Source organism: Triticum aestivum, chromosome 3A (assembly GCF_018294505.1).
Source record: "Triticum aestivum cultivar Chinese Spring chromosome 3A, IWGSC CS RefSeq v2.1, whole genome shotgun sequence".
Lineage (NCBI taxonomy): Eukaryota > Viridiplantae > Streptophyta > Magnoliopsida > Poales > Poaceae > Triticum > Triticum aestivum.
The window spans coordinates 498,871,299-498,896,068 of record NC_057800.1 but is presented as its reverse complement, the minus strand read 5'-3'; the positions used below and the strand labels follow the sequence as shown (position 1 = coordinate 498,896,068).

General features: G+C 41.8%; 2 protein-coding genes across 2 annotated transcripts; both read right to left on the bottom strand.

The window, feature by feature from the left end:
* Positions 1-400: 400 nt before the first annotated feature.
* On the bottom strand, positions 401-3,579 carry LOC123061840 (IST1-like protein). The gene is made up of 6 exons (XM_044485122.1): positions 3,379-3,579; positions 2,510-2,642; positions 2,319-2,422; positions 2,024-2,195; positions 1,780-1,920; positions 401-1,017 (listed from the first exon to the last, which is right to left on the bottom strand). The coding sequence occupies exons 1-6, from the start codon at positions 3,429-3,431 to the stop codon at positions 661-663; spliced, it is 960 nt and encodes a 319-aa protein (XP_044341057.1). The 5' UTR covers positions 3,432-3,579; the 3' UTR covers positions 401-660.
* A 1,231-nt stretch (positions 3,580-4,810) lies between these two features.
* On the bottom strand, positions 4,811-8,322 carry LOC123061839 (caffeoylshikimate esterase). The gene is made up of 8 exons (XM_044485121.1): positions 7,932-8,322; positions 7,394-7,423; positions 6,899-7,028; positions 6,665-6,811; positions 6,442-6,572; positions 5,819-5,956; positions 5,409-5,507; positions 4,811-5,264 (listed from the first exon to the last, which is right to left on the bottom strand). Exons 1-8 carry the CDS (start codon positions 8,175-8,177, stop codon positions 5,055-5,057), a joined length of 1,131 nt encoding a protein of 376 aa, XP_044341056.1. The 5' UTR covers positions 8,178-8,322; the 3' UTR covers positions 4,811-5,054.
* Positions 8,323-24,770: the final 16,448 nt, after the last annotated feature.

The following is a 24,770-nucleotide window of genomic DNA, read 5'->3' as shown; positions in this document are numbered from 1 at the left end:
CAAACGTCCGCGTCCAGGCTAGTACTCCCTTCTATAGTGAAGAGCTGGCTGACGGCTCTGGCAAGGCCGAACAGCCATGGATTCGAGGTTAGGGTGTTCCAGCCTTCCAGAGAGCGGGAGCAGCAGCAGAGCAGGGTGGAATCGAGGGTTTTGACCATGGTTTGCATCAAGACTCAAAAAAGCCCGCGTATTTTCACCACAGAATGAGGGTGCCAATCAGAATAACCTCTGTTCAAGAATTCATCCGATTAACCAATTAACTTGCCGATTAATCCCTACTCATAGGGTCACCGAGTAGCCGATAAACCGAAAAATCGTCCGATTAATTGATTAGATGGCCGATTAACTTGCCGATTAGCCGATTAATCCCCTACTCGCTAGCCAACCGAGAAGCTACCAGTTAACGATTTCCTCAACAATGAGAATAACATCAATCAGCCAAATGTACATAGAGACTTTGTGACAGAAAGAGCGATATATGTCCTTCGTGCTGCAGAATGCTAGGACATTGGTTCTCACCACTGCTATGATCTACTAAAATTCAAGGTCCATGAAAGAAAAGTTGTACATAAAACCGAACGCACTTACAGAGGAATACACATGACATAATTGTTATGCAAGGGAACAGTTGTCAAATCACGCCTCCACGGCAGGCATAGATCATTGAGTTGTAACTTTAACCTTGTTAACAAGCTCTGCTGCTGCACGGGCGGCGGCAGAGGCACGGGTGGCTGCAGCAATGGCAGCTCGGGCCTTTTCTAGCACGTCCGACGAGCCTGGACCAGCATAGGATGATCTCTCCGCAGCAGGGGGCTGATGCTCTTGACTGTCCACATTACCCTTGGTGGCAGCATATGCTCTTGAACTCACAGCAGGTGACTTTGGGGACTCGGGAGTTTTGTTTTTGCTTGTGTCGTTGACAGGTAGAATCGATGGCTTATCTTTGGAAATGGAAGAGGCTGGAGAGCTCTCAGTTGTAGGTGTTTGGACTTGGCGGACTGATGATCCTGAATCGTCCTGCAGACAAGCACATAACAAATGAAGTGATTTTCTAGTTTTTCAGATGAGCTAACTGTAGACATAAACAGAGGCTTGAAATAAGTTCTCTGATTTCTTTGTTGCTATTTTTGAGGCGTCTGTGACTTCTTTTTTTATTCTTCCTATAACTTTCCTTAATCAATTGCACCAAACAGTTCAAAATGTTGTCCCCCAGTCTTCCAGGTAAGCAACCGAAGAACTTTGTAGCATCAAGACATTATGTCCGTAAACCCTCAGCTGTCACCGTATAAGAATCAGAATCAACCTATACACTGTAGACTTCTACATAGCAATAGACATCTTCTGTGAACAAGGACTACTGAGGCAAGGATGGGACCAAACAATGATACATGAAGGGAATAGTTTACAAGATATAGATAAAAATAGGTGCACACATAATGCACCCACCATGAAAAACATGAAAGTTAAATCGCAAAAAAAAACATTAAAAAGGAACAAAAGGCTTCTTAGTATCTGCAATCATATGTCAGGAAGGGCACGTATGCAGATTCCTTTAAAAAAAATCAACTGAAACACTAGTGAGTGGAGTTTTAAAATGTCAGTGTATCCATGTCAAGTCCATCGAGATGTTAAAATGAGCAGTTCTTCCAGCATGACAGTTTATTTCATTTTAGGAAGTAGTGATAGAACACATAATTTTAAAGCTCGCTTATGAAACAGTACATCCATTAGCATTATGTCTAATAATTAGGAAATAAACAAAAGGATAGCATATATTACCAGCAGATCTTCATACTTCTTGTTAAATTCTGCTTCGGTATTAGATGAATCCCAATCAAGGTTGTACTCGTGAGCAATAGCTTTCAAAACCTTCAACTTTGATTCCGCTGATGGAGCCTTAACTGAAAGCTTCTCAATTATCTGCATACACAATGCTCAAATAGTGAAATTGCACAAGACGCTTGATTCGCAAGCAACATAACGTGGATTTCTGAAGGAAAGATTATATCGGAGATCTTCTTACTGTGCGATTAACACCGCAATCAGGGCGCAATTCCATAGCAGCAGCAACAAACTCCTTCCCATACTTGGTGGTAAACAAATTACGGAGATGCATTAGCTCAGGCAAGTCTGAGCATCTTCCTGATGCAAAGATTATACTAGCTATTGCTTCTCTCAATTCTATGGGGCATTCCCTGTTCCATCATAAAACCAGTAGCTGTTAATCATATTCTATTAAGTGAGAGAAACAAAGAATTGTGATATCTACATAGTAACATGTATTTTAGTAAGATCAGATTTGATAAATCACTACCTACTTTTGGGCCTCAACAATAGGGACTCGTGCCAGAACAAATTCACAGAAAAGCTCAACAATCTCATAGGCAGCCAATATATTTTGCTCCCGAATAATATGCTCCACCTATTATTAATAATGGCATCTTAGAGAACTGCATGAAGGAGAAGATCGGAACCTTGGGAAACAAATATAGCTGTAAATCTAAGTTACCCGAATCCTCGCAATAGACTCCTGGCCTGTCTGAAGATATTGAACCATCTCTTTGCGCATATTTATCAGTTGCATCTCCCTCCTATTGCGCAGCAGCTTGATCCTCGAAATGATCAAATTCAAGCATGTTTTGCTACACAAAGTTGGGAACTTCTGTTAATTATGGGCATAAATAAAGCAAGACTGCCTCTCCGGTAACAACATAAGAGCGGTATGAAACATGGAATGGTTATGGTAAGAATTGACTAGTACTCCCTCCGCTCACAAATATAAGATGTTATGGATATTTCAATATGGAGTACATATGGACCGAAATGAGTGAACAAACACACTAAAATGCGTCTACATCCGAATCAGAAAAAAAGTTAGAACAACTTATAGTAGTGAACAGGCTGAAGTCGATGGATTCTTTTATTACTCCTATAGTAACTGTAAACTGTTATGCAAAACCACCATGGGACCCAGTGGAGATAACACGCAGATACTTGTATTTGTTCAGTTTTGTTAGCTCAATCCAGTTCTGGTGACTTTTATACTCATATATGCCATGTATCAAACGAAACTGTCATAAGATTTTTGCAATATTGAGCCTGATATGGATCATGTTACCACTTCAAAATTTTCCTACGAAGCTCTAATATACCCCATCCAGCAACAGTAATTCACCGCCCAAGGATCCAGATGCCCTAGTGCTACCTTTTCCCCATCGCCACACAGGCCATCCGCCGAACATCTTCCTGAGCGGAATTCTAAATCTAGAACTCCTAATAATCACAGCGAAACCCGCCGATCCTAGGATCGCTGACGAAAACCGATAATAGGAACTGTAGGAAAAGCGGGTAGTGATGGGATCTGAGAGGGAAGCGAACCATTTGGTGCCGAAGGGGGAGGAGCGATTGAAGAGCGAGTTGAGGGACGACATCGTCAGTGCCGGCCGCTGATCCACCTGACCCGGCGAAGACGAAGACGAAGGGGAAAGAAGCTGTTCCGTGTATATTTGCAGCTGTGCCCCTTTACTTGATTGTTTTTATAGTTTACACCATACGCCAGATCCTTTTTTGCCCCATCTCTATCTCTACTATTAAAGCACAGTCGCTAGAGCAATAGAAGATGCAGATGCAAAAATAACTAACATATACGTTTTCGAGGCCAAAAAACGCTGCTCTAATAGATTATGCAGATACCATCACCTCCTCCAAATAATGTAAAATACAACACTTGGAGATGCAAAATTGCATCTCCACCTCCCAGTGATCAGTCGCGCATCAAGCACCCAACCGTTCATTTAGTTTTTGTTCGCCCGCCAGCCCGCCGCCGGCGATTTCTGCCTGTAAACGCTGTCGCCGTCGCCCGTTCGTCCATCCCCGCCCCTATCGCAACCCCGCCGCCAGCTGCGCCGCCCTAGCCGCCGACGACCCACCGAGAAAGAGTAGGACATGGGAGACAATGAGGCCTCGACTACCGTGAGTAGGTGCATGGCCTAGCCTACTCTACCTCGCTGGTGGCCGGACCAACATTTGAGCGGGCGCAGCCACTGGACATGGGCACGGCGGAGCCAAACGGGCCTAGCTTTAGATTAGATTTCATGTGCATGTAATAATATGGATATGAGGATTTACAAATGGGGTATCCGGCAATGAAAACTATTTTTGTTGTGCTGTTCGGTCAATACCCGCGGATGCGTCGGGGGGCATTTGGGGGCCAGATTTTGCTACTTCTGGATGTAGATGCTCTAATAAACCGAACACTAGATTAAAAGTGCTCTTCTAATCCAGAGCTCAAATGCTCCTCTATGAACAGTAAAGTAAAAAACAAATTATTTTGAAAGTTTTTTACAATAAATTGCTTAGTTTTCTTATTACTACATGCAATTTTTTATGATGAAATGATATTCTTTGAGGCCTGAGAAAAAAATAGTCTTTTTGGAGCTTCAATTTTTTTCGCCCACGCTTCTTCATGAAAATTTGCACATATCTAGAACAGTCAACAATGTTTGGTGGAAAAAATCCAGAATTTTTTAATTGCTTAATTTTTTTTATGTTTACTGTTCACGAATGTGCATTTGAGCACGGGAGCAAAAAGTCCACGCCCTAGATGGCTAACTTTCTTGGCTCGTGTCGCTTCAAGAACACCAATCTTCATTGTCTCTTCCGTAGGAACAGCAGAATCCATGATGCAAGTTTACTTTTGTTCTCTCGATGCCCTGGAAATGCTAAATGAAAAATGGTGTTCACAATTAACAACTAAAACATCAAAGAACAAAAAGACAACAAATACATAGCCCCTGCTAACGGCATCAAATAGCCGACTGCTAACAAATTAATGAAAACGTGAAACTGGAGTTCCAGAAAATGGGGGAGAAAATCTCTGTACAGCATGTTCCTGAAACTAAGCAGCAGAGAATTCCATGCTCACCTAATTAAGTGAAGGCCTCAGACACTGAGTTTTTTTATTTGATTCATCCAATGTTAAGTGGACCAGAATGGTGCCGATCAACGAAACCATGCATTTCCCAAAAAAGAAACGAGACAATGCACAATGGTATTCAACAGTGTGAATCCAGCCACGAAATGATGTCCTTGATGGCGGTTGAAATCCGGTCATCAGGCTCTCCCTCTAGGATAGAGTGGTAGGCACCTTCATAGAGCTTCAGGGTCTTGTCTTTCGTGTTGGCCTTCTCGTACAGAAATTGACTCACACGAGGGTCGGTTACCTGGTCTGCTGCTCCATGAAGAATCAACAATGGAGAACAAATCTGCAACATGTACAAAGTGTTCTACATTTTAGGTACTCCCAGAATAAGAAGAAATGACAATGGTTGCTTCTTGATTCAGGTGATGCTCAAATAACATTGAGAAGGAAATCAGGTACATGAGAAAAAGGTGCAAATGGTACTGACTTTTTCCAATTGGGATTCGATGTCCTTTGTAGCCTTCAAAAGTTCAACTGCTGTCCTCAACCTCATCTGGTCATTATATGATATCGCGTTGTACTCACACTGAGAAGTGAAAACAGAGATGATCATGATCTATAGCATTTCAGTATTTCAACCAGCCATGTTATACAATTCTTTTTAAAGAGGCTCATTGTTGCAATAAGTTATCTGATTACAACAAAAATGTGCACTAGAGGGGCAAATGTAGAAAAACCAAGTACCTTGCCACAAATGAACCAACGAATGTGGAATATTATTAAGTACAAACAACTAAGACAGGTGCCACTACTTGGATAATGTGCGACATACTAGGTATTGCATTGCCTTGAAACAAACCAAGTTGAAGAATAAAAGGACATGGTCAAGGTACTTACTAATTTTCTTTTCACTGGATCCCTGAATCCCAAATCTCCTATGTCCTTTTGCGGAAATAACTTTGCTTCTGGAAGAAGGCATGATAATATGCTCAATGCCTTCAACACTAGCGCTGGTGGTGTTACATCTTCTGAAATCTTGCCAAATAGAAGTCAGAGCTTTCTAATAAAGATGGTGAATGCACCCAATGTCATTAGTTCAAATAGATGCAACAATAGTATATAGGAGGTCCTCCATATAACTTTTTTGTTGATAAATACAGTATCACTTTATTCTGATTTTCTGTTCATGCATGATCATAACTGGTTGTTATAACACGAAGTAAAGATGGATGTCTTGCAGATTGCTACTGTATATTCAAGTAAACTTTAAATTTACTTGACTAAGTTAGTATCATCAAGTGCTGACTCAACGCAATTAGATTAATACAGTTACAAAAGCATAAGTTGCCATCAGAAAGGTTGTAAACACTAAACAGTGGCTTAGCTCCAAACAAGAGAATGTAATGCGATGCTAGATTTGATGAGTTACATTTAGAGTTTTATAATGCAGCTTATCTCCAAACAAGAGAATGTAATGGGATGCTAGATTTGACGAGTTTCATCAAGAGTTCTTTATTTACCTTGCACATAGGCGCAACAAGAAGCACTCCATCCCATTCTTTTGGTTGCTTTAAGTGTACTTTCAGAGCAACCGCACCTCCCATTGACTGCCCCAAGAGAAAGTGTGGGAGCCCTTGCACGTCTTTCCTTCCTAAACATTAGAAATCATTGCATTATGATGAAAATATTATATTGTTCCACAGAAGATATATTCCTCATTTACAAGAAACATCCATCAGAAACCTCTTATTCTTGCATATTGTTCAATGACATGGTCGACCATTCCATCGAAGCTTGCGATGTAGCCATGAAGACCATAAGATAATCCAAAACCAGGATAATCCATGGCATATACTGCATATCCAGCAGCAGCTATTCTCTTAGCGACCCCTGATATTTCCAAGCTAGTAAGATATAGATAAAGAAAAAGGTGAAGCAAAGAGAACTCAACAGGGAACATAACAGAAGAGTAATCACCTTCAAAAAAGAAAGTGCAGGTATCTCCATACCCATGGCAGAAGAAAAGCGCTGCCTTGGTGGGAGTGCCCTCCCTAGGCAGCCAACTCTTCCAGAATATTTCAACCCCCTTTGAATTGGTCTCAAAATTCTACAGAAACGGGCACTACCACTTAAGGAAAAGAAGCTATAAAACAGTTCATAAAGATTCAAAGTGCCTGCTAATGTTAGTTTCGTTTTTAGGCTAGCTGCAAGTAACACAATCATGCCGCTCCTTGCAGTTCCTTAGTTTCTCAATACTCCATGGGCGTGTACCTGATATTACTAGCTTAAGATACCAGTCTTTTGATAGATGCCATCTTTCCAGCTTTACAATAGGAGAAGATGTTTGTGTCACTGTCTCACAGATACACTTGTGTAACAGATATATTGCATTTCCGCCAGGGAACTACTTGAACCAAATACAAACAGCCTGTATACAAGGGAAGGTCAATTCAGAATCCCCATCATGTTTACCTCCTCCATCTGGATTCCCTTGGGCGCCATCTACAGAATGAGAAGTAGGAGACAAAAGGTGAGAAAGTAAAGACCAACAGACATCGCATATCAATTGGAGATAATAGGGATTGAATATTCGGAGATCATATCAACAATACCGAAGAAATATGTTGCAACCCTCAGATGACATACATACGCTACAGAACCTATCACCTTCGGAACAAGATCGTGGCTCAAGCAACAGAGCAACTACATACAATGTGCATTCAAGTGTAGTGCTGCCCATTTGCTTATCGCAAACCTAGACACGAGTGGCGCAGACGCAGTACAACTATACAAAACAACACGCACGTTCCGAAATCATGAGTAATTTCAGATCAGAAATGGCACTGCGTGTGAGTTCTAGTCTCGAGTCTCGACTACTGGGCGGCTTGAAACATGTTTGACTACTTTTGACCATTCGGATCCTTCACTGAAGCAAGCACGTGGTGAGCTAGTGAAAGAGGATCAAACACAGCCGCCCCAAGCAAAGGGGGACAGGGAGCAGAGGCGGGACCTTGAACAGGCAGTGGTCGAGCGTGGGGAGCACGGGCGCGAAGGCGCCGCGCACGCGCCGGCGCGCCGGCGCCCAGTCGAGGCTCTGCGCCGCGGCGGCCCTCAGCTCCTCGCTGGCGCCCTCCAGCCGCGGCAACGGCGCCTTGCCCGCGGCGACCGCGACCGACGCGCGCCTCACTCTCCCCGGCCGCGGCGCCCCGGCATGGCGCGGCCCCGCGACGCGCTGCAACTGCGAGATCGCCGCCATGTGATGCTTGCTCGAGTCGAGCGGCGCGGTGGGCAGTAGGACACTTGAGTACCTACAGACTCTGAGAGGAGAGGGAGAGGGACAGGGGGGGAGTTGGGCAGGTTGGTGGCCTCGTCTCCTTGTCGAGACTGCCGGCTTGGAGCTGGAAGAGGGCTTTCCCTTTGTTCGACGATTTGTTCGACGATTTGACGGTGAGCGTGTGATTGAATGGGCTTTGACCTGGACCGGGCCGTGTCCACGGTGCTTCTTAAAGGCCAGGCTGCTCGGTCGCTTTGTAGTAATGGGCTGACAGCCTCCCGCCTCTGGCGCCCGGGGTCTTGATCCGGCCCACATTGTTTTCTTCAGTTTTTTTATTTTCTTTTTTCCTTCTTTTTTTTGTTTCATCACCGGTTTTTCGCGTTTTCTTCTGTCTAAACCGTTTTTTTCATGATTTCTTGGTTTTCCTTTGTCTCTTAAACAGTTTTTTTTGAGTTTTATGCCAGTTTTTCACCGGTTTTCTCTGCTTTTTTTTATTTTTTCTAGACATGTCTACTTCTACAAAATGTACATTTTTACTGTACATGTGGAACATTATTTTTTATCGCATTGACTATTTTTAAATACATGGTGTATATTTTTTTTACAATACATGTTAAACCTTTTTCAAAAATATATTCAACATTTTTTAATAGCAGTAAACATTGTTTAAATTATACAACCACTTTTCCCTCTTTCCTTTTTTTTCAACACATGTCTACATTTTCCCTATACATCAGGAATGTTTTCTTGTAAATTTTTAACATACATGACTCACGTTTTTGCAAATAACTTTTATCTCTACTTTTCATACACATCGTACATTTTTATACATATATACAACATTTTTCAAATACATTATTCCCATTTTTTCCAAACACTTGTTTTTTCATAATTTTTTCGAATAGAACATCTTCCATATATAGTTTGATTTTCCAAAAAAATAGGATTTTTTTATATTGTACAAACATTCTTACAAAATTTCATGAACATAATTTTGAACATGTGAACATTTTTTAAGATCTAACCTACTTTTTTTAATATCACTAAACATTTTTTATTTAAACAAAAAAATAGATTGTACAAACATGTTTTGAAAATGTCATATACATTTATTTTAAACGCTTGAACATCTTTTAAATTTCACAAAAAATAGTGCTATCAACGTTTATTTTTTCATAGAATTCAAAATAGATTGATTAAAATAGTGCTATCAAACTTTTTTAAAATGTCACAAAAATAGTGCTATGGACCTACTTTTTGCATTGCATTAACAATTTTCAAATAGATGGTTTCTTGTTTATTTACTTAGTTTTATGTTTTGGAATAAATGTATTTACAATATTTTAGAAAATAAGAAATAAAACATAAAACAAATGAATGAAAAAACAGGAAAAAATGAACTAACCTGCATGCTACCTGGGCTGGCTAAGTTATAGCGGTGCCTAACGCGAGCGGACGCTCGATCTTGCAATAAGCAAGGAGACGTTGAGATCTTACCTCCCTTCTCTCCGGCGGGGCCGGGATTCGATCTCGGGCCGCCGTGGGGGTAGCGCAGTCTGCCTCCCCGGTCTTGGAACGATCTTCTACCGCGCAAGGGTTAGGGTTTTACTCCGTGGCGATCGTTTTTTTCCGCCGACGGCACGCGATGGCAAACCATGGAAGTTCTTCGGCGTCTGATCGTAAAGGAAAAGGCAACCTGGAGGAGATGATGCAGGAGTTGGCCCTCGAAGAAGATGATCTTGATGATGTGATATTTGAGGATGATGATGCCCCGGCGGAGGAGAAACTCCGGTGGATGATCCTAGCCCGAGTTCACATGGACAAAGGGTTTAGTAACTACTAGTTCTTCCGCAACATGCGATCGACATGGGACTTAGCCAGGCCAGTCAAGATCAAAACCTTGGAGGAAAACTTGTTCCAGATGCAATTTGATTGCTTGGGGGATTGGGAACGTGTCACACAGGGCGGACCTTGGCATTTCCGGGGCAATCCAGTTGTTATCGCCCCATATGATGGTTACACACAGCCCTCCTCGATCGAGCTCTATACTATTGAGATCTGGGCGCGGATCATCAAGCTCCAAATTGCTTATCATGGGAAAGTGAAGGCTTTAGCCTCAAAGATTGGAGAGTTTGTTAATTCAGAACCGTCCTCCTTTGACTTTGAAGGAAACTTCTATAGGGTCAGGGTCAGGCTTGATGTTCGGAACCCGCTGAAGAAAGCCATATCTCTGATCCGTGGTGGTGAGAGGGAGATCTTCGCCGTCAAGTACGAACGTTTGCCTGATTGGTGCCAGGTATGTGCTATGATAGGCCACGAATTCAAAGAACATGGTGATGGGGTGCATCCTTCTTCGGCCCTGGTTTTCAAAAATGTGCGAGCTCCTGCGGCAACTGCCTGGGGCACACACCGTCGGAACAGAAATGAGAAGGAACAAAATAGGGACGAGCCGGTTGCGCCCTTCTCGGAGTCAAGCCATCAGGGCAGTCAGAATCAACAGGGGATGGATGTGGAGGTGACTGACGCTAACAGGAAGCGCCCGTCGGACCAAGTTGCGGGCTCGTCGGTTCCCAAGGCTGCTTTGGGGCTGGAGCTGGTAGTGGCGGCAAAGGCAGATGGGGGGACGGTGCTAGTCAACCCTCCTCCCGAACAGGATCCTAAGCGGTCCAAACTCATGGGACAACTTGACAAAGGAGGAAATTTGACAGAGAAGACTAGTACAATCATAGTGAAGAAGACCCCCAATGGGGGGAAAGGCTCGGATGCGAGATCGACGGCCTCCGCGACGGAGGACCGCCGAACGCAATGAATCTGTTAAGCTGGAACTACCGGGGGATTGGCAACGCCCCGACAGTTCAAGAGCTTCGCGAACTCGTGAATAAGTTTGCCCCTAGAGTACTTTGTATAGTTGAAACCCAAATTAGTGGGGAGAGAGCGGAAAATTTAAAAAGTACTTTAGGCTATGATAATTCCTTTGCTGTTGATGCCTCTGGTAGAAGTGGAGGATTAGCTATTTTTTGGAATGATGAAATAAAGAATGAGATTTTGGGTTACTCAAAGTATCATATTGATTGTAATATTACTGGTGTGGGTGATCAACCTTGGAGGCTTTCGTGTTTCTATGGTGAAGCACAGACCCATCTTCGTCATCACACTTGGACCACCATGAAGAACCTGTCCACCCTCCATGATCTTCCATGGGTTTGTATAGGGGATTTCAACGAAGTGTTGAGGCATGATGAACATGAAGGAATTGGTTCAAGGAGCCAATCACAAATACAAGGATTCAGATATGCGGTTGACGTATGTGGCTTGATTGATCTTGGTTTCAAGGGAACTAAGTGGACCTATGAGAAGAAAGTCACTAGAGGATCGTATACCCGTGTAAGACTAGACAAGGCCCTTGGCTCGGTTGACTAGTGTGGGCTGTTCCCAACTGTGGTTGTGGAACACGTAACGGTTGCAACCTCTGATCACTCGGCTATCCTCGTACAGCTAGCGCAAGCAAACGGGGGCACCAAGAAAACAAAACAGTTCTGGTATGAGGTGATGTGGGAAACACACTCTAACCTGAAACCAACAGTTGAGGCTGCATGGGAGGCCAACGGTCACTATCAAACGGTTGTGAAGTCCGCACGAATCTTGAAGCGCTCGCCAGGAACTTGGGCGTGTGGGCACAGACCACTTTTGCCAGTGTAAGGGGAGAAATTAGGAGTTTAAAGAAGGAATTGGATCGCCTACGAAGTGATGTCAGTCAGATGGGTCCGTCTCATGCAGAAATCAAAATTAATGATCGCTTGATCGAACTTTACTTGCGCGAGGAATTGATGTGGAGACAACATTCTCGCGTTGAATGGCTCTTTGCATGGGACCGAAACTCCCACTTTTTCCATATGGGGGCTTCCATGAGGAGGAGGAAGAACTTGATAAAGGCTTTGGAAAAACCGGATGGGCAAGTAACCTCGGAGTTTACGGAGATGCAACAAGTGGCACTTGATTTTTACAGGCAACTCTATACTTCGGAGGGAGTACAGGGCGTGGAAGATGTTCTTCAGCACGTGCCCGTGAAGGTTACACCGGAGATGAATGCAACGCTCCTGGCCCTGTTTGAGGCGAAGGAAGTTAAAACCGCTCTATTTTAGATGTTTCCTACGAAAGCTCCAGGCCCTGACGGCTTCCCATCTCATTTTTTTAGAGGCATTGGGATATTTGTGGAGAAACGGTGACTACGGCAGTGTTGGCTATTATGAAAGGAGAAGAGAGCCCGACATGTTGCTGGTTCTCATCCCAAAGGTATCAAATCCAACTTTATTATCCCAGTTTCGTCCTATTAGCCTGTGTAATGTGTTCTACAAGATTGCTTCGAAGGTGCTAGCAAACAGGCTAAAATTGATCCTGCCTGACATAATATCAGAGGAGCAGTCCGCTTTTGTGCCAGGGAGGCTAATAACTGATAACATCATATCAGCCTACGAATGTCTGCACTTCATGAAGAGGAATAGAGCAAAAAATAACAGATTTGCAGCTTTGAAGCTTGACATGATGAAATCATATGATCGTGTGGAGTGGTCTTATTTGAAGTCTATCATGGAGAAACTGGGTTTTGCAGCACCTTGGGTTTCAGTCGTGATGAATATGGTGAGCTCAGTCTCTTTTTCTGTTATGTTTAATGGTGTGAGGTCAGAATCTTTCCAACCTACAAGGGGAATCCGACAGAGAGATCCAATCTCTCCGTACCTTTTCTTGATTGCAGCAGAGGGCCTTTCGTGCCTCTTCAAATCCCAGAACCAATTATCCCAGCTCAACGGCATTAAGGTGGCGCCGTCGGCACCGGCGGCGAACCATCTTTTATTCGCGGATGATAGCCTACTGTTTTTCAGGGCAAGTGTGGATGGAGCAGAAGAAGTATCAAACCTATTGGATTCTTATTGCATGGCATCAGGTCAGAGGATAAACAGAGATAAATCCTCGATCTTTTTCAGCAAGGGCTGCCTAGAACTAGTGCGTGTTGCGGTCAAAGGCCATTTGCAAGTTCCCAATGAATCATTGAGTGACAGATATTTGGGTATGCCGACGGACGTGGGTCACTCAAAAAAAGGGACGTTCAAATACTTGAGCGACAGAGTATGGGACAAGGTGAAGGGGTGGATGAGCAAATGTCTGTCGGCTGGTGGAAAGGATGTGCTAATTAAATCTGTGGCCCAAGCCATACCTGTTTTCTCTATGTCATGTTTTAAGCTCCCAAGAGGCCTATGTGATCATATCAAATCTATAATCAGGAAGTTTTGGTGGGGCTCCAGGCATGGAGAGCGCAAACCAGCATGGGTTTCATGGGATGTGATGACACGTCCAAAGCACTTGGGAGGGCTTGGTTTCAAAGATCTTGAGATCTTTAATCTTGCCTTATTGGCACGACAGGCTTGGAGACTTTTGAATGAACCAACAAGATTGAGTGCAAGGATACTTAAGGCGGCATACTTTCCTGACAAGACGATCCTCACAGCTGAATTGGGATCCAGACCCTCTTAGATATGGCGGGCTATCTTGGAAGGAAGGGACTTGCTTAAACAAGGAATCATACGCCGGATTGGTAATGGCCAAACTACAAACATATGGAACGACAACTGGATACCAAAGGACATGACCCCTCGACCTATCACATCCTTGGTCGCGGACCCCCCTAGGTTTGTCTCGGAGCTGCTCTCTCCTGCGACAGCTTCCTGGAACGAGACCTTGGTCCGGACAATCTTTCTTCCTATTGATGCGGAGGCAATTTTGAAGATTCTGGTATGCACTCGCAATATACAAGATTTCTGGGCATGGAACCCGGACAAGAAGGGTCAGTTTAGTGTGAGCTCGGCTTATAGATTTTTGCTTAGGACTAAGCTCCAGCGGGAGGAGTGGCTTAATGGTGGCAGTGGGACGTCCAACTCCGAGAAGGACCAAAAAGCTTGGAGTGCACTTTGGAAACTAAAAGTCCCATCGAAAGTGAGAATTTTTCTTTGGAGACTTGCTCACCATTCGCTCCCAACAACTGATGTTTTGAAACGAAGAAATATGTCAGTGCAAGACGTGTGCCCGCTGTGTGGGTGTGAGGATTCTTGGCGACATGCCCTAGTTGCATGTACGATGTCACATTGTGTCTGGGCACTGTCAGATGAAGCGCTGGTATCCTAGATGTCAGATAACATGGAGGCTAATGTGAGGATTTGGTTGTTCGAGTTGAATGAGAGTTTGGACCATGACGAATTCACTAGAATGGTCATCACACTCTGGTCCATATGGTATGCAAGGAGAAAGGCAGTATATGAATCAATATTTTAGAGTCCACAACAGACGGCGTCTTTCATTTGACAACTACATTGCAGAGTTGGGCAGTCTGCACGTTGGGAGAGAACATGAAATCACAAGGTCAATCCCGGCCCAACAGCCGAAGAGGTGGCTACCGCCTCCCAGTGGCATAGCGAAGATCAACGTGGACGGAGCGGTTGGGCGAACCAGGCAAGGAAGGGCAGTAGCGGCGTTCTGCCGTGATCAGGGAGGCAACTACCTAGGCTCATCAGCTGTGGTTTACTACGGAGTAACTAATCCGTTGTTGCTGGAGACATTTGCTTGCCGTGAAGCACTAGCATTGGCTAACGATCTTGCGGAGCAGAAGATATATGTGGCCTCGGACTGCCAAGAGGCGGTGAATGACATAAACAGAGGGACGGGAGGCCCTAATGCGGCGCTAGTACATGAAATAACACACCATAGCAATAGTTTTGTTTCTTGCTCTTTTGTTTTTGAGCGTAGGAATTTCAATTTCGAGGCTTACAATTTTGCCAAGTTTGCTTGTAATCTAGACATAGGTAGACATGTTTGGTTGAGTTACCCCCATGACCTGAACCTTGTACCTATGACAATTCTTTTGAATGAATAAAGCAGGCAAGATTTCTAAAAAAAAGAAGAAGCAAGGAGAGTCGTATTGACGCATAACGCGTCGAGCTGAAAGCAAACATGCACCTTTTTTTTATTGAGGGGCAAACAAACGCGCACCTGCTCCCCAACGCCAACGTTAATCGGCCAGTCCAGTAACATGTTTAGACGTAGCTCTGACAACCTTGCACTATTTGTTGCTGAGATTTTTGTGTTGGTCTTTGTTTAGCAGGATTTACTTCGGTTGGTTTTCTAACTAAACACTCATAAAATTTTAGAAAAAGTTCACGCATGCAAAACATGTTTATGAATTTGAAAAAAAATGTTCACTTATTTAAAACATGTCCGCATTTTGCAAAAATGTTCTCGAATCCAAAATCATGTTCAAGGATTTGGAAAAATGATTGAGAAATTCAGAAAATATGGAAATTTTGAAAAACGATTCAAAATAAGTTACTAATTTATAAGATATTTATTATTTTAAATAAATTCTCAGGAAAATAAAAAAAATTCTCAACTTCCAAAAATTAGCTGTGATTTTAATTATTTTTTTGGCAAAATTGAAAAAGTGGCTGCGAGATAAAAAATTCTCATAAAATTCAGAAACCCGTAGCAAATTTGAAAAATGATAATGAATTCAAAGAAAGTTCAAAAATTCAAATATGTTCATGAAATTCAAAAGATATTCATGAAATTGTCAAACTTTCTTGCAATAAAAATATATTCACGAATTCAAAATATGCCTACAAAATTGAAAAAAGTTACACTCTCCAATCCATAATAAGTGTCAGATTTTAGTTTGAATTTGAACTAAAACTAAGTCACTTTTTATGGATAAGAGGGAGTAGTGATTTATGAAAATGTTCATGAATTTAAATATGCCAGAAAATTAAAAATAGTATTTGTGAGTTTTTAAATATTCATGAATTCAGAAACAATGTTAATATTTTCGTTATTTCTGAGAATGTTGAGAAATATAAAAAATATTTGGGAATTCAAAAAATGCTTGTCAATTTAGAAAAAAATGTTTATTAATTTTAAAAATATACATAAATTTGAAAAATATTCATGTATATAAAAATATTGATACTTTTCAAAAAATATATCAATTTCAAAAAAGTTCATGAATTTAAAGAGATCAATGAAAAGGAGAAAATGTAAAATGTAAAATAAAATCCAAGAAAAAACTGAACAGATTAAACTAAAAAAAGAAAATTGGATATAAGAGGTTGTAAAACTTACTCAAAACCAATGGAAAACACACAAAAATACGATGCCCAATACGGCGTGTGCTAAAGCGGGAGGGTGTGTGTTTGCTCGCTAATTTTGGACCTATGCGCGAAATCACTAATTAAGGAGTACCCCTTTGCAATGGTTACCCCCATCTTCCCCCATCACTGATTAAGGACCTATTCGTGATTTTTAAATGTTTTATCTCTTTATCCTTGCATACAAATCACGAATAGTTTTCACTGCTGGATTCTCGCGTTGAGATCTTCGAAACTAGATCCTATATTGATAAGTTTCGATGAATTTTTTCATGAAAAAACAAAAAGAACGAGAATTGGAAAAAAACTAAAAAAACAAAAATTGGGCAAAAAACCAGAACTCGGAAGCACGGTTTTGATTTTCACTTTTGGGGGATGCATAGCTGTCCATTTCTAATTTTTGGAAGCACATTTATGCTTCTCACGGAGGCACGAGCTATGCTTTTCCATTTCAAGAAGTACAGATTGTTCTTTTTCCTGTTCCAGGGAATACAATTTTGGTTCTTGTGAATGTATAAACTATGCTTTTCCTTCTTTTGAGAGGCACAACCGTGCTTTTCACCGGAAAACACCGCTTTCAAAAAAAGGCAAAAAAGAAATCCGGATGGTGCGCCCAACGCACAACACATGGTGGCCGCTGGGCGCACCACTTGGCGCGCTCCTGAGCCCAAGAAAGCGACCGTCGTGGGAGCCCTTGAGTATCTGCTCTCATGCGTGAAATTACCCCATGCGGGGTTAGGAATTGCCATAAGGGAGACAAAGCGCTGCCCACTAGGCAGGGGTGGACCCAGGCCATACTTTTAGTGGGGGGCTAGTGAGTGGGGCCACACTTATCTTGCTAAATGAGGACCGAGTAGTAGAAAAACTAGCCTTCAAAGCCAGAAAACCAGAAATTGAGTGGGTACCTAGGGCCCCACTAAGCCCATCATGGGTTCACCCCAGCCACTAGGACCTCCGATGTGTCGCTTATTACACCAATTTACCCATGTACCGCACACAGGAGTCCCAGTTAGCCAGTGGAATCGATCATTGTTCGTGGCTAATATTAGCACGAACATTTAAGAACTAACTGCAGGGACAGGCCCATTTTTTGAACATTTCTTGAAATGTAGAATATTTTTTTTAAGTTTTCAATAGTTTTTGACAACACGATTTGCTTTTCAAAAATGTGAATAAATTTGAAAAGAAGAAATAATCTTTGATTTCGTAATGAAAATTTGAAAATCATTAACTTTTTAAGAAATTACCAAACATTTGTTTCCAAAATGCAAACATTATTTAGAATTGTGAATTTTTTCTAACAATACGAATATTTTTTGAATTATGACCTTTTTTGAAAAACTTGACATTTTTATATGAAAATTTCAATAATTTTTGTAAACATGAACATTTTTGGACAAAATTTGAAGACAAAAACATTTTTCTTGAGACGCGCAAACATTTTTAAATTCCTAAACATATTTTGAAATGCAAACTTTTTTCGAAATTATGAACAAAATAAGTTTTGAACAATTTATGAAAAAAGAAAATATTTTTTGAAATTTCCATACATTTTTGGAAAAACATGAACATTGTAAAAAGAGAAAAATAAACTTGAAAAGGGGAAAAACGAAAACATGACATGAAAAAAAGAAGATTTTTTTTGAAAAAACAAAAATGGGCCACGCATCTCCCATGCTTGGGTTAGCACCCTGTTCAAAGCTCATTCGAAAAAAAAATATGCAGCACATAGTCGGATATTCGAACAGGGAGATGTGCCACTCACTGGAGCCCGATCGGAAGCACTGATCATGGAAAACCCTATATGCCGATCATTCTGGCGACTATGTGCCGCACATCGTTGGGGCTTCTCTGCTCAACAGGGTGCTAACCGGATGAAAGTGGGCTGGCCATCACTCTGTGTAGCCCGTCCACTCGGCTGTGTTTATGCCTCACAGGTCTGGGCCTGATGTATGGGTTGGGCTCTTTGCTCAACAAAACATGGACTAGACCGAATGGGAGTAAAGGCCATATGATGCTCTCTTGTTTCTTTTCTCTGCTCCATTGTAGTGGTTGTACAAATCATGGGCAGGCAATCCTTGTCGTGTGGCGCATAATCTCTTCGCATGCCCCCTGTGATGAAGTTAATTGCACGGGAAATTGAGGTATCACCGTTAAGGCTCGCGGGAATATCAAAGCCCGTGACGGGACGTGTTGTTGGTGGGCCCCTAGCCCACTCCTGCACGCTACCTTGACTGTTGATTCAGGCGTGACATGTGGTCTCGTGGGGCTACCTACTAAGACCAATCTGACATGTCAAAGCTAGTCAGGCGGCCTTTAACCATGCCACACGGGAACGTGGGAAACCTTTCTTGTGCATAGGTCGGCCAAGGCCTTCTACATCTTTTAGACTGAGGTGGTCTACATCGCCTTAGAGGCTTCTCGGCGAAAGTGGCTGCAAAAAGACGTTGTTTGGGGGACGTTCCATTAAACCACTTTCAAGCAGACGACTAAATACGGCGTACAGCTCGGATGACCCGAGCATCAGTCGGGCTTGAAGATCGGTTCACGGCTATGTCAGTGTCCCGGTGGAGAGGGTCCTCATCACGCCAGTTCCTGGCGTGGTGGGCCGTGCTGTTGACCCCTTGGTCGGTTCCATCCGGGACCACTTTGGGCGGCCCATAGCAGGCTATGTGTAGATCCCGGAAGACTTGGAACACAACCCAAAGGAACCATAGTTGTGAAGGACTTTAACACTGCCATCGTCACCAACCTAGTTGTGTGGACCCTAGAAACCCCGGTATGTTATATAAGCTCAGGGCGGGCACGTTGTAGGTCATATTCAATCCCTTTGATATTTTGCATGTACTTTGTATACACTCTGACGCAATAAAACACAAACATGATGTAGGGTATTATCTTCTCCGGAGGGCATGAACATAGGTAAACCTTGCATCATGTTACCACCGTGCCAAGTTGCCTAGTTAGGATACCCTACGAGGGGATGTGGCGGATTTAGCTCCACCCCCCCACTTAGCTTGATCATGTACGGGCCAGCCCATATAAGGTGTTAATTGAGCGAGAAACTCGAGTGGAGACTGGTTTGGGAAGCTTTTAGTAGCTTCTGGTCGGTACTTTTGTTTAACCATTTTTTCTTTGGTTTTATATGTTTGTTTGCACAAATTTTCTATTGTTTTCTCGTTTTTATTTTCTTTTTTCTTTTTTCTTTTCTCAGTTTTTCTAAATCACGAACTTTTTTCATATTCATAATTTCTTCCAAATTAGTGAATTTTTTAAGATGGGCAGACTTTTTTCAAATTCATGTTTTTTTCGAATTTATGAACTTTTCAAGTGCGCGAGCTTTTCTAGTTCAGAATCAAGAACTTCTCCAAAATCATATTTTGTTGAATTCATGGAATTTTTTCAACTTTTTTCCACGGGCGACCTTGGGCCGGCCCAGATGTGGGACAGGGCTCCCCTACTTTTTTGTTTTTTTTTTCTGTTTAAAAAAGTTTGGGATCTAAACAAAATTAGAATTACAAAAATCGTTCACTAATGCAAAAGAATGTTCACAAATTTTGAAAAATGTGCACGAATTAAAAAACACAATTTTAAAAATAGTTTATAAATTTTGATGAACAAAATTTGAATTTTGGATTAACATTTTTTAATTTTGATGAACATATTTTGCATTTGATGAACACATTTTAACTTAAAAATGAAGATTATTGAAATTAGTGAACAAATTTGACTTCATAAAAATGCTTTGAATATGATGAACATCTTAAAAATAAGATTTTTATTTTATTTTATGAACATTCTTTACTTCGATGAACAAATTCTGAATTTGATGTTTTCAAAAAATGTTCACGGATTTGAAAAAATGTTCGATTTTTTTAAATCACCATTTTGGAAAAAAGTCCCAAATTTCAGAAATTGTTTGTGAATTTGGAACGGGAAAACAAAATTAGGAAAGAAAAATAAAGAAAAAGGAAAATAAAAAAAGATAACAGAAACGAAAATTAAAAGGGAGAGGAAAAAACGAAAAATGAAAAGAGAGAAAAATGTTCAGGTTTTGATGACTTCTCCTCGGACCTGTTTGAGCGACATAGACCTGGGATCTCTGCTCAACAAAAGATGGACTAGACCAGATCGGATCTGGAAAGCGCGATCTTCCGTACTTCTTTTTTCTGCCCCGTTCCAAGTGGTTCGATTGAGCCGAGATTGCACGAGGAAAAGAAATGCAACACTATGGTACACGGGTCATCTGGCATTCGAACAACTGTTGCACGTCGAGACATTGACCCTGCTTCTTTAGTTAGCTCGTGCCGGTGTCCGGTGTATTAATGCTTGGTTTCTGATGAAATCATCGCTTGTTCGTACTTGTTGCACAGCTTGCAACACCCTCAGCTGAGCAGATCTAGCTCAGAATCCCCGCGCGTGTAACTGATGCATCCATTCTTGTTAGGTACGATAGTGTTTAGTTCAGATTTCTACACAAGTTGTCACATAAAAATTATAAATGTGGAGGAAAGAGAAAAGGGGGGGAGAGAAATTCTGTGTAGATCCACAAACAGTCTGTAGGATCTTACCGACAGCTTGCAGGCGATGATTTTATTGTTGTATGAAATATCGTCTTTAGGATCTTACGAATTTTTTCTGGTTGAGGAATTTGCGGTTAGCACGCTGATAAATTAAGCAGGAGAAAATCAAATACAAACGTCTTAGTGTTACAAGGATATGGGTTGAAGGTGTCCCTCACCTACAGGAAGTAAAGCTAGTCAGGTTCAGGTAGGTTCTCAACATCGGATAACAATGGATGCGTAGGTTCTGCTGCATGATGTCTTGCTTGAGCTGAAAGACTGCCATCTCACGGACAGGGATGTGATGAAAGACCCAAAAATTGACATCTGAGCACAGGCACATGGTGCCTGGTTTTTTGAAGTTCAAAAAAAAATTCAGATTTTATGGCTTGATTTTTTATTTTTTATGTGCATGCACGCGTAGCAGTGTAGTATAATGGGCCAAATTCTCAGCAATATACGTGCTCGCATATAAAAGGTACAAAAAAGACAAAATACATGCAAATTAGGGGCCTTTTGTTGTTGTTTTTGGACCAAAATGTTGTCTTTTTTGCGCAGCACATAATACAACGTATTATCAAACAAAATTTCACGGATACTTAGACCACATGCATGCATATTCATGTAAAAAAAAATCAAAATTTTCAAATCTTTTAAATACCTTTTGTTAGCAGTTCGAAATAATGTGCTCGGTTGCCCCCGTGCACCAAAAATCCGTTTTATGAAAGAGCCTCCTATCACACTCCGCCTAAATATTTCATGCAGTGTAGATTGCAACTGCAATAGTCTTCTTGCTCATGGTGCGTGTGCTCGTTCCACCAGTTGGTGGTAGCTGTAGGACCAGTTCTTTTGTGCAGGATTCTGCAGAATCAAGATTCCGGAAAACTTCATACAAAATTCGCTTCTCACATAATCTGCCGTCCAGTTCTTTTCTGAGATTGTAGTATGAGATTGTGGGTTGAGTTGTGTGTTGAAATGTCTGTACCACCCTTTGACAGAAACTGTTTGCTGAATTGCTGACATTTTGTTGTTTCGAATAGTTTATAGTTGAATATGAGCACAAAAGTGATTTACGGATATTATAAAGTGCTAAATATTACAATTAGAATAGTTTTAAAGTTTTGATCGTTACAATATAGCCGCATGTGTTGCGGGCATAGTACTACAAATAAAAGGAATAATCTCAAGGTACAAGACTAGCAGCAATAGCCTTATGTGTTGCAGTCATGGTACATCATTTTTTGGTGGTAAAGCGTTGACACCTCTAAACTACATGGAACAACATCATTAAAAAAATCGTACAATGGCAACATCTAACATCATGTATCTGCTAACATCATTTCGCTCATCCGTCTAACAACATGCACAAAGCATACAGTAGCGACATCCAACATCATCATTCATAAATATACATCCTTCTAACAGTATCATTCATACAACATGTTCATCTAAAAAATATGGGCATCAATCCAATCCATCCAACCATCCATCCATTCTAATAGCATCCATCCATCTAGCATGTATTCAAATTAGCATACAAAAAAGAGAGGATAGAGAGATGCTCATTGTGGGCTGCTCAAAGGAGACCACCGACGACTATTTCGCTTCAAGGAGAGGGATGGTAGGCCGCGTCGGCGTCCAACGGAGGCAGAGGGATGCTGGGCGGCAGCAGCAATGGCGAGGATGGGCCCAACGGCGGTGAGGACCGGGTCAGCGAGGCGAGTCCGACGTCGGTTCACCTAGCTCATTTCCAGCGGGTCCGGCAGCGGTAACCCTAGCGTTCATTTCCCTCGATGCGAACTGGGGGCATCACATGCGGACTTTGCGTGTCATATTTTTCTGTAGGAGGTGTCGATGACAATCTGCTCGTGAATACTTGGTACAATAGGGGCACTCTATTAATCAAAACACTTCCTTTTGAGGAACTCCCCAAAATCATGAGATTGTGAAAAAATCCAAGTTTTTTGAGGATTTTGGGTTGCACTAGCATTCTCGAGAACCCTACCATGTTTTTCAAAGAGAAATCGAGTTCTTTTGCTTGGTTGATTTTCCCCACCCGGATTCTCTAGAATCTGCTCAAAAGAACTGGCCATAGCCACTTGCGCATGGTCAGAAGAGCATGATTGTCCAACCAACATGCGATCTATAGCCAAATACATCCCACGTATGGGCAACGGAGAACAAGGTGCAGGAGCAATTCATCCACTTGGTCGCATAGGTTGCAGATGCCGTTGTGAGGGATGCTAAACATAATCTTTATGAATAAACCATTGTCCAAATGTCTATGTTACTATATGTTATAAATGATTTGGAGGAGTTTTAATAGATATGTATGGTATATACTAGTATACATGCCCTTAGTCCGTGAACCATATTAAATAATCAACGACTCAATAGGAGATTGGTGTGAAGTATATCGATTTTCTTAACTTCATCGGCCCGACAAGAAATGAATAATATTGAGTGGTTTGACCACATAAACAGACATTATACCAGGTCCTCCAACCAACATGTGAAAATGTGAGTGAGTCTAATAGTCGGAATTAACTTTATATCTTACCTTATAAGAGTATCTCCAATTGGACCTGGCAAATTTGACCTCATAAGCATCTAGACACACGTCCATGGACAGCATCGGACCGCCCAAATTTGTCGATCTGGGCAGTCACACCTCCCATATTCAACCCCTCATTTTCATGCAAAGACATACATGTAGATTATATATCACACAACAAATCCAAACTATGTCAACAATTCAACACATACCAAAATGGAGCATGATGCAACAGAAGGAAAAAAAATTAAAATTCAACAATTCAAAAATAGGTGACACATGAATGAATCAACCACCTCCGTTGTTGCACTTATTGAGCAGCCACTTATTGTCTTCATCATCCAAGAGGCTAGTGTCTTGCAGCACGATCATCGACTCCACTGTGTCCCTCACAAGTGTCACAATCTCCTTTTCAAGCTCAGTTGTCTCAAAATGTCTTTTGCCTTTTCAAGATCCATCTCCATCCATTTATAATACTTCTCTATATCTATCCTTTGTGTCCCAATGATCAATCTCAGTGGCACCCTCTTCTAGTTGAACAACATCATCTCTCTCATCCAATCCACTGGATTGATGAGAGTTTCATCCATCGTTTTTCTTCATCTTCTTGTTGGGGTTCTTGAGCTCATCATAGACGGTTTGCCACTTTGGTTTCCCATTCGATTGGACCCAAAAATGGAACAAAGTGAATGTTTTTTCTCGGTTTCATTGTACAAAGTAGTGGCCAACCCCATCTAGCAAGCAAAAGGAGCATATCGACATAATGCAAGAACCTAAGCAATCAATAAAGATGAAGAACAATGTGAACTAAACAAAACTTACATGGTTTAACTCCAACAACACTTTGTTGCCTATTCATCACTTATGTATAGAAATCACAAAACTTGTTCACGGGTTCTTGGATGGTGGCCTATCTACATTGGAGTGAGTCCTTGTTGCAGGTGGTGTGGATAACATGTGGCTCCACATAGAACTTGTATTCACGATACCAAACATGATTTTTTGCCGGTACTTTGAGCCTTTTTGCTTGGTTCCACAAATTGGATCCATGCTTGTGGATAAGCAAGCTTTACACAACAAGACATTTTCATGAGTTGAGTATGCCGGAGCTCTCTCCTACATATCCTTTTTTAGTGCTTGATGATTGCCCAATATCAAAATGGAGGAAATTGGTATCACCCATTTCATAAGTTGGATTGTCTTGACCATGATTTTATCATATCCATCATGAACGAGTCCTAAAGATGAATCACAATGAAGCTATGATCCTAAA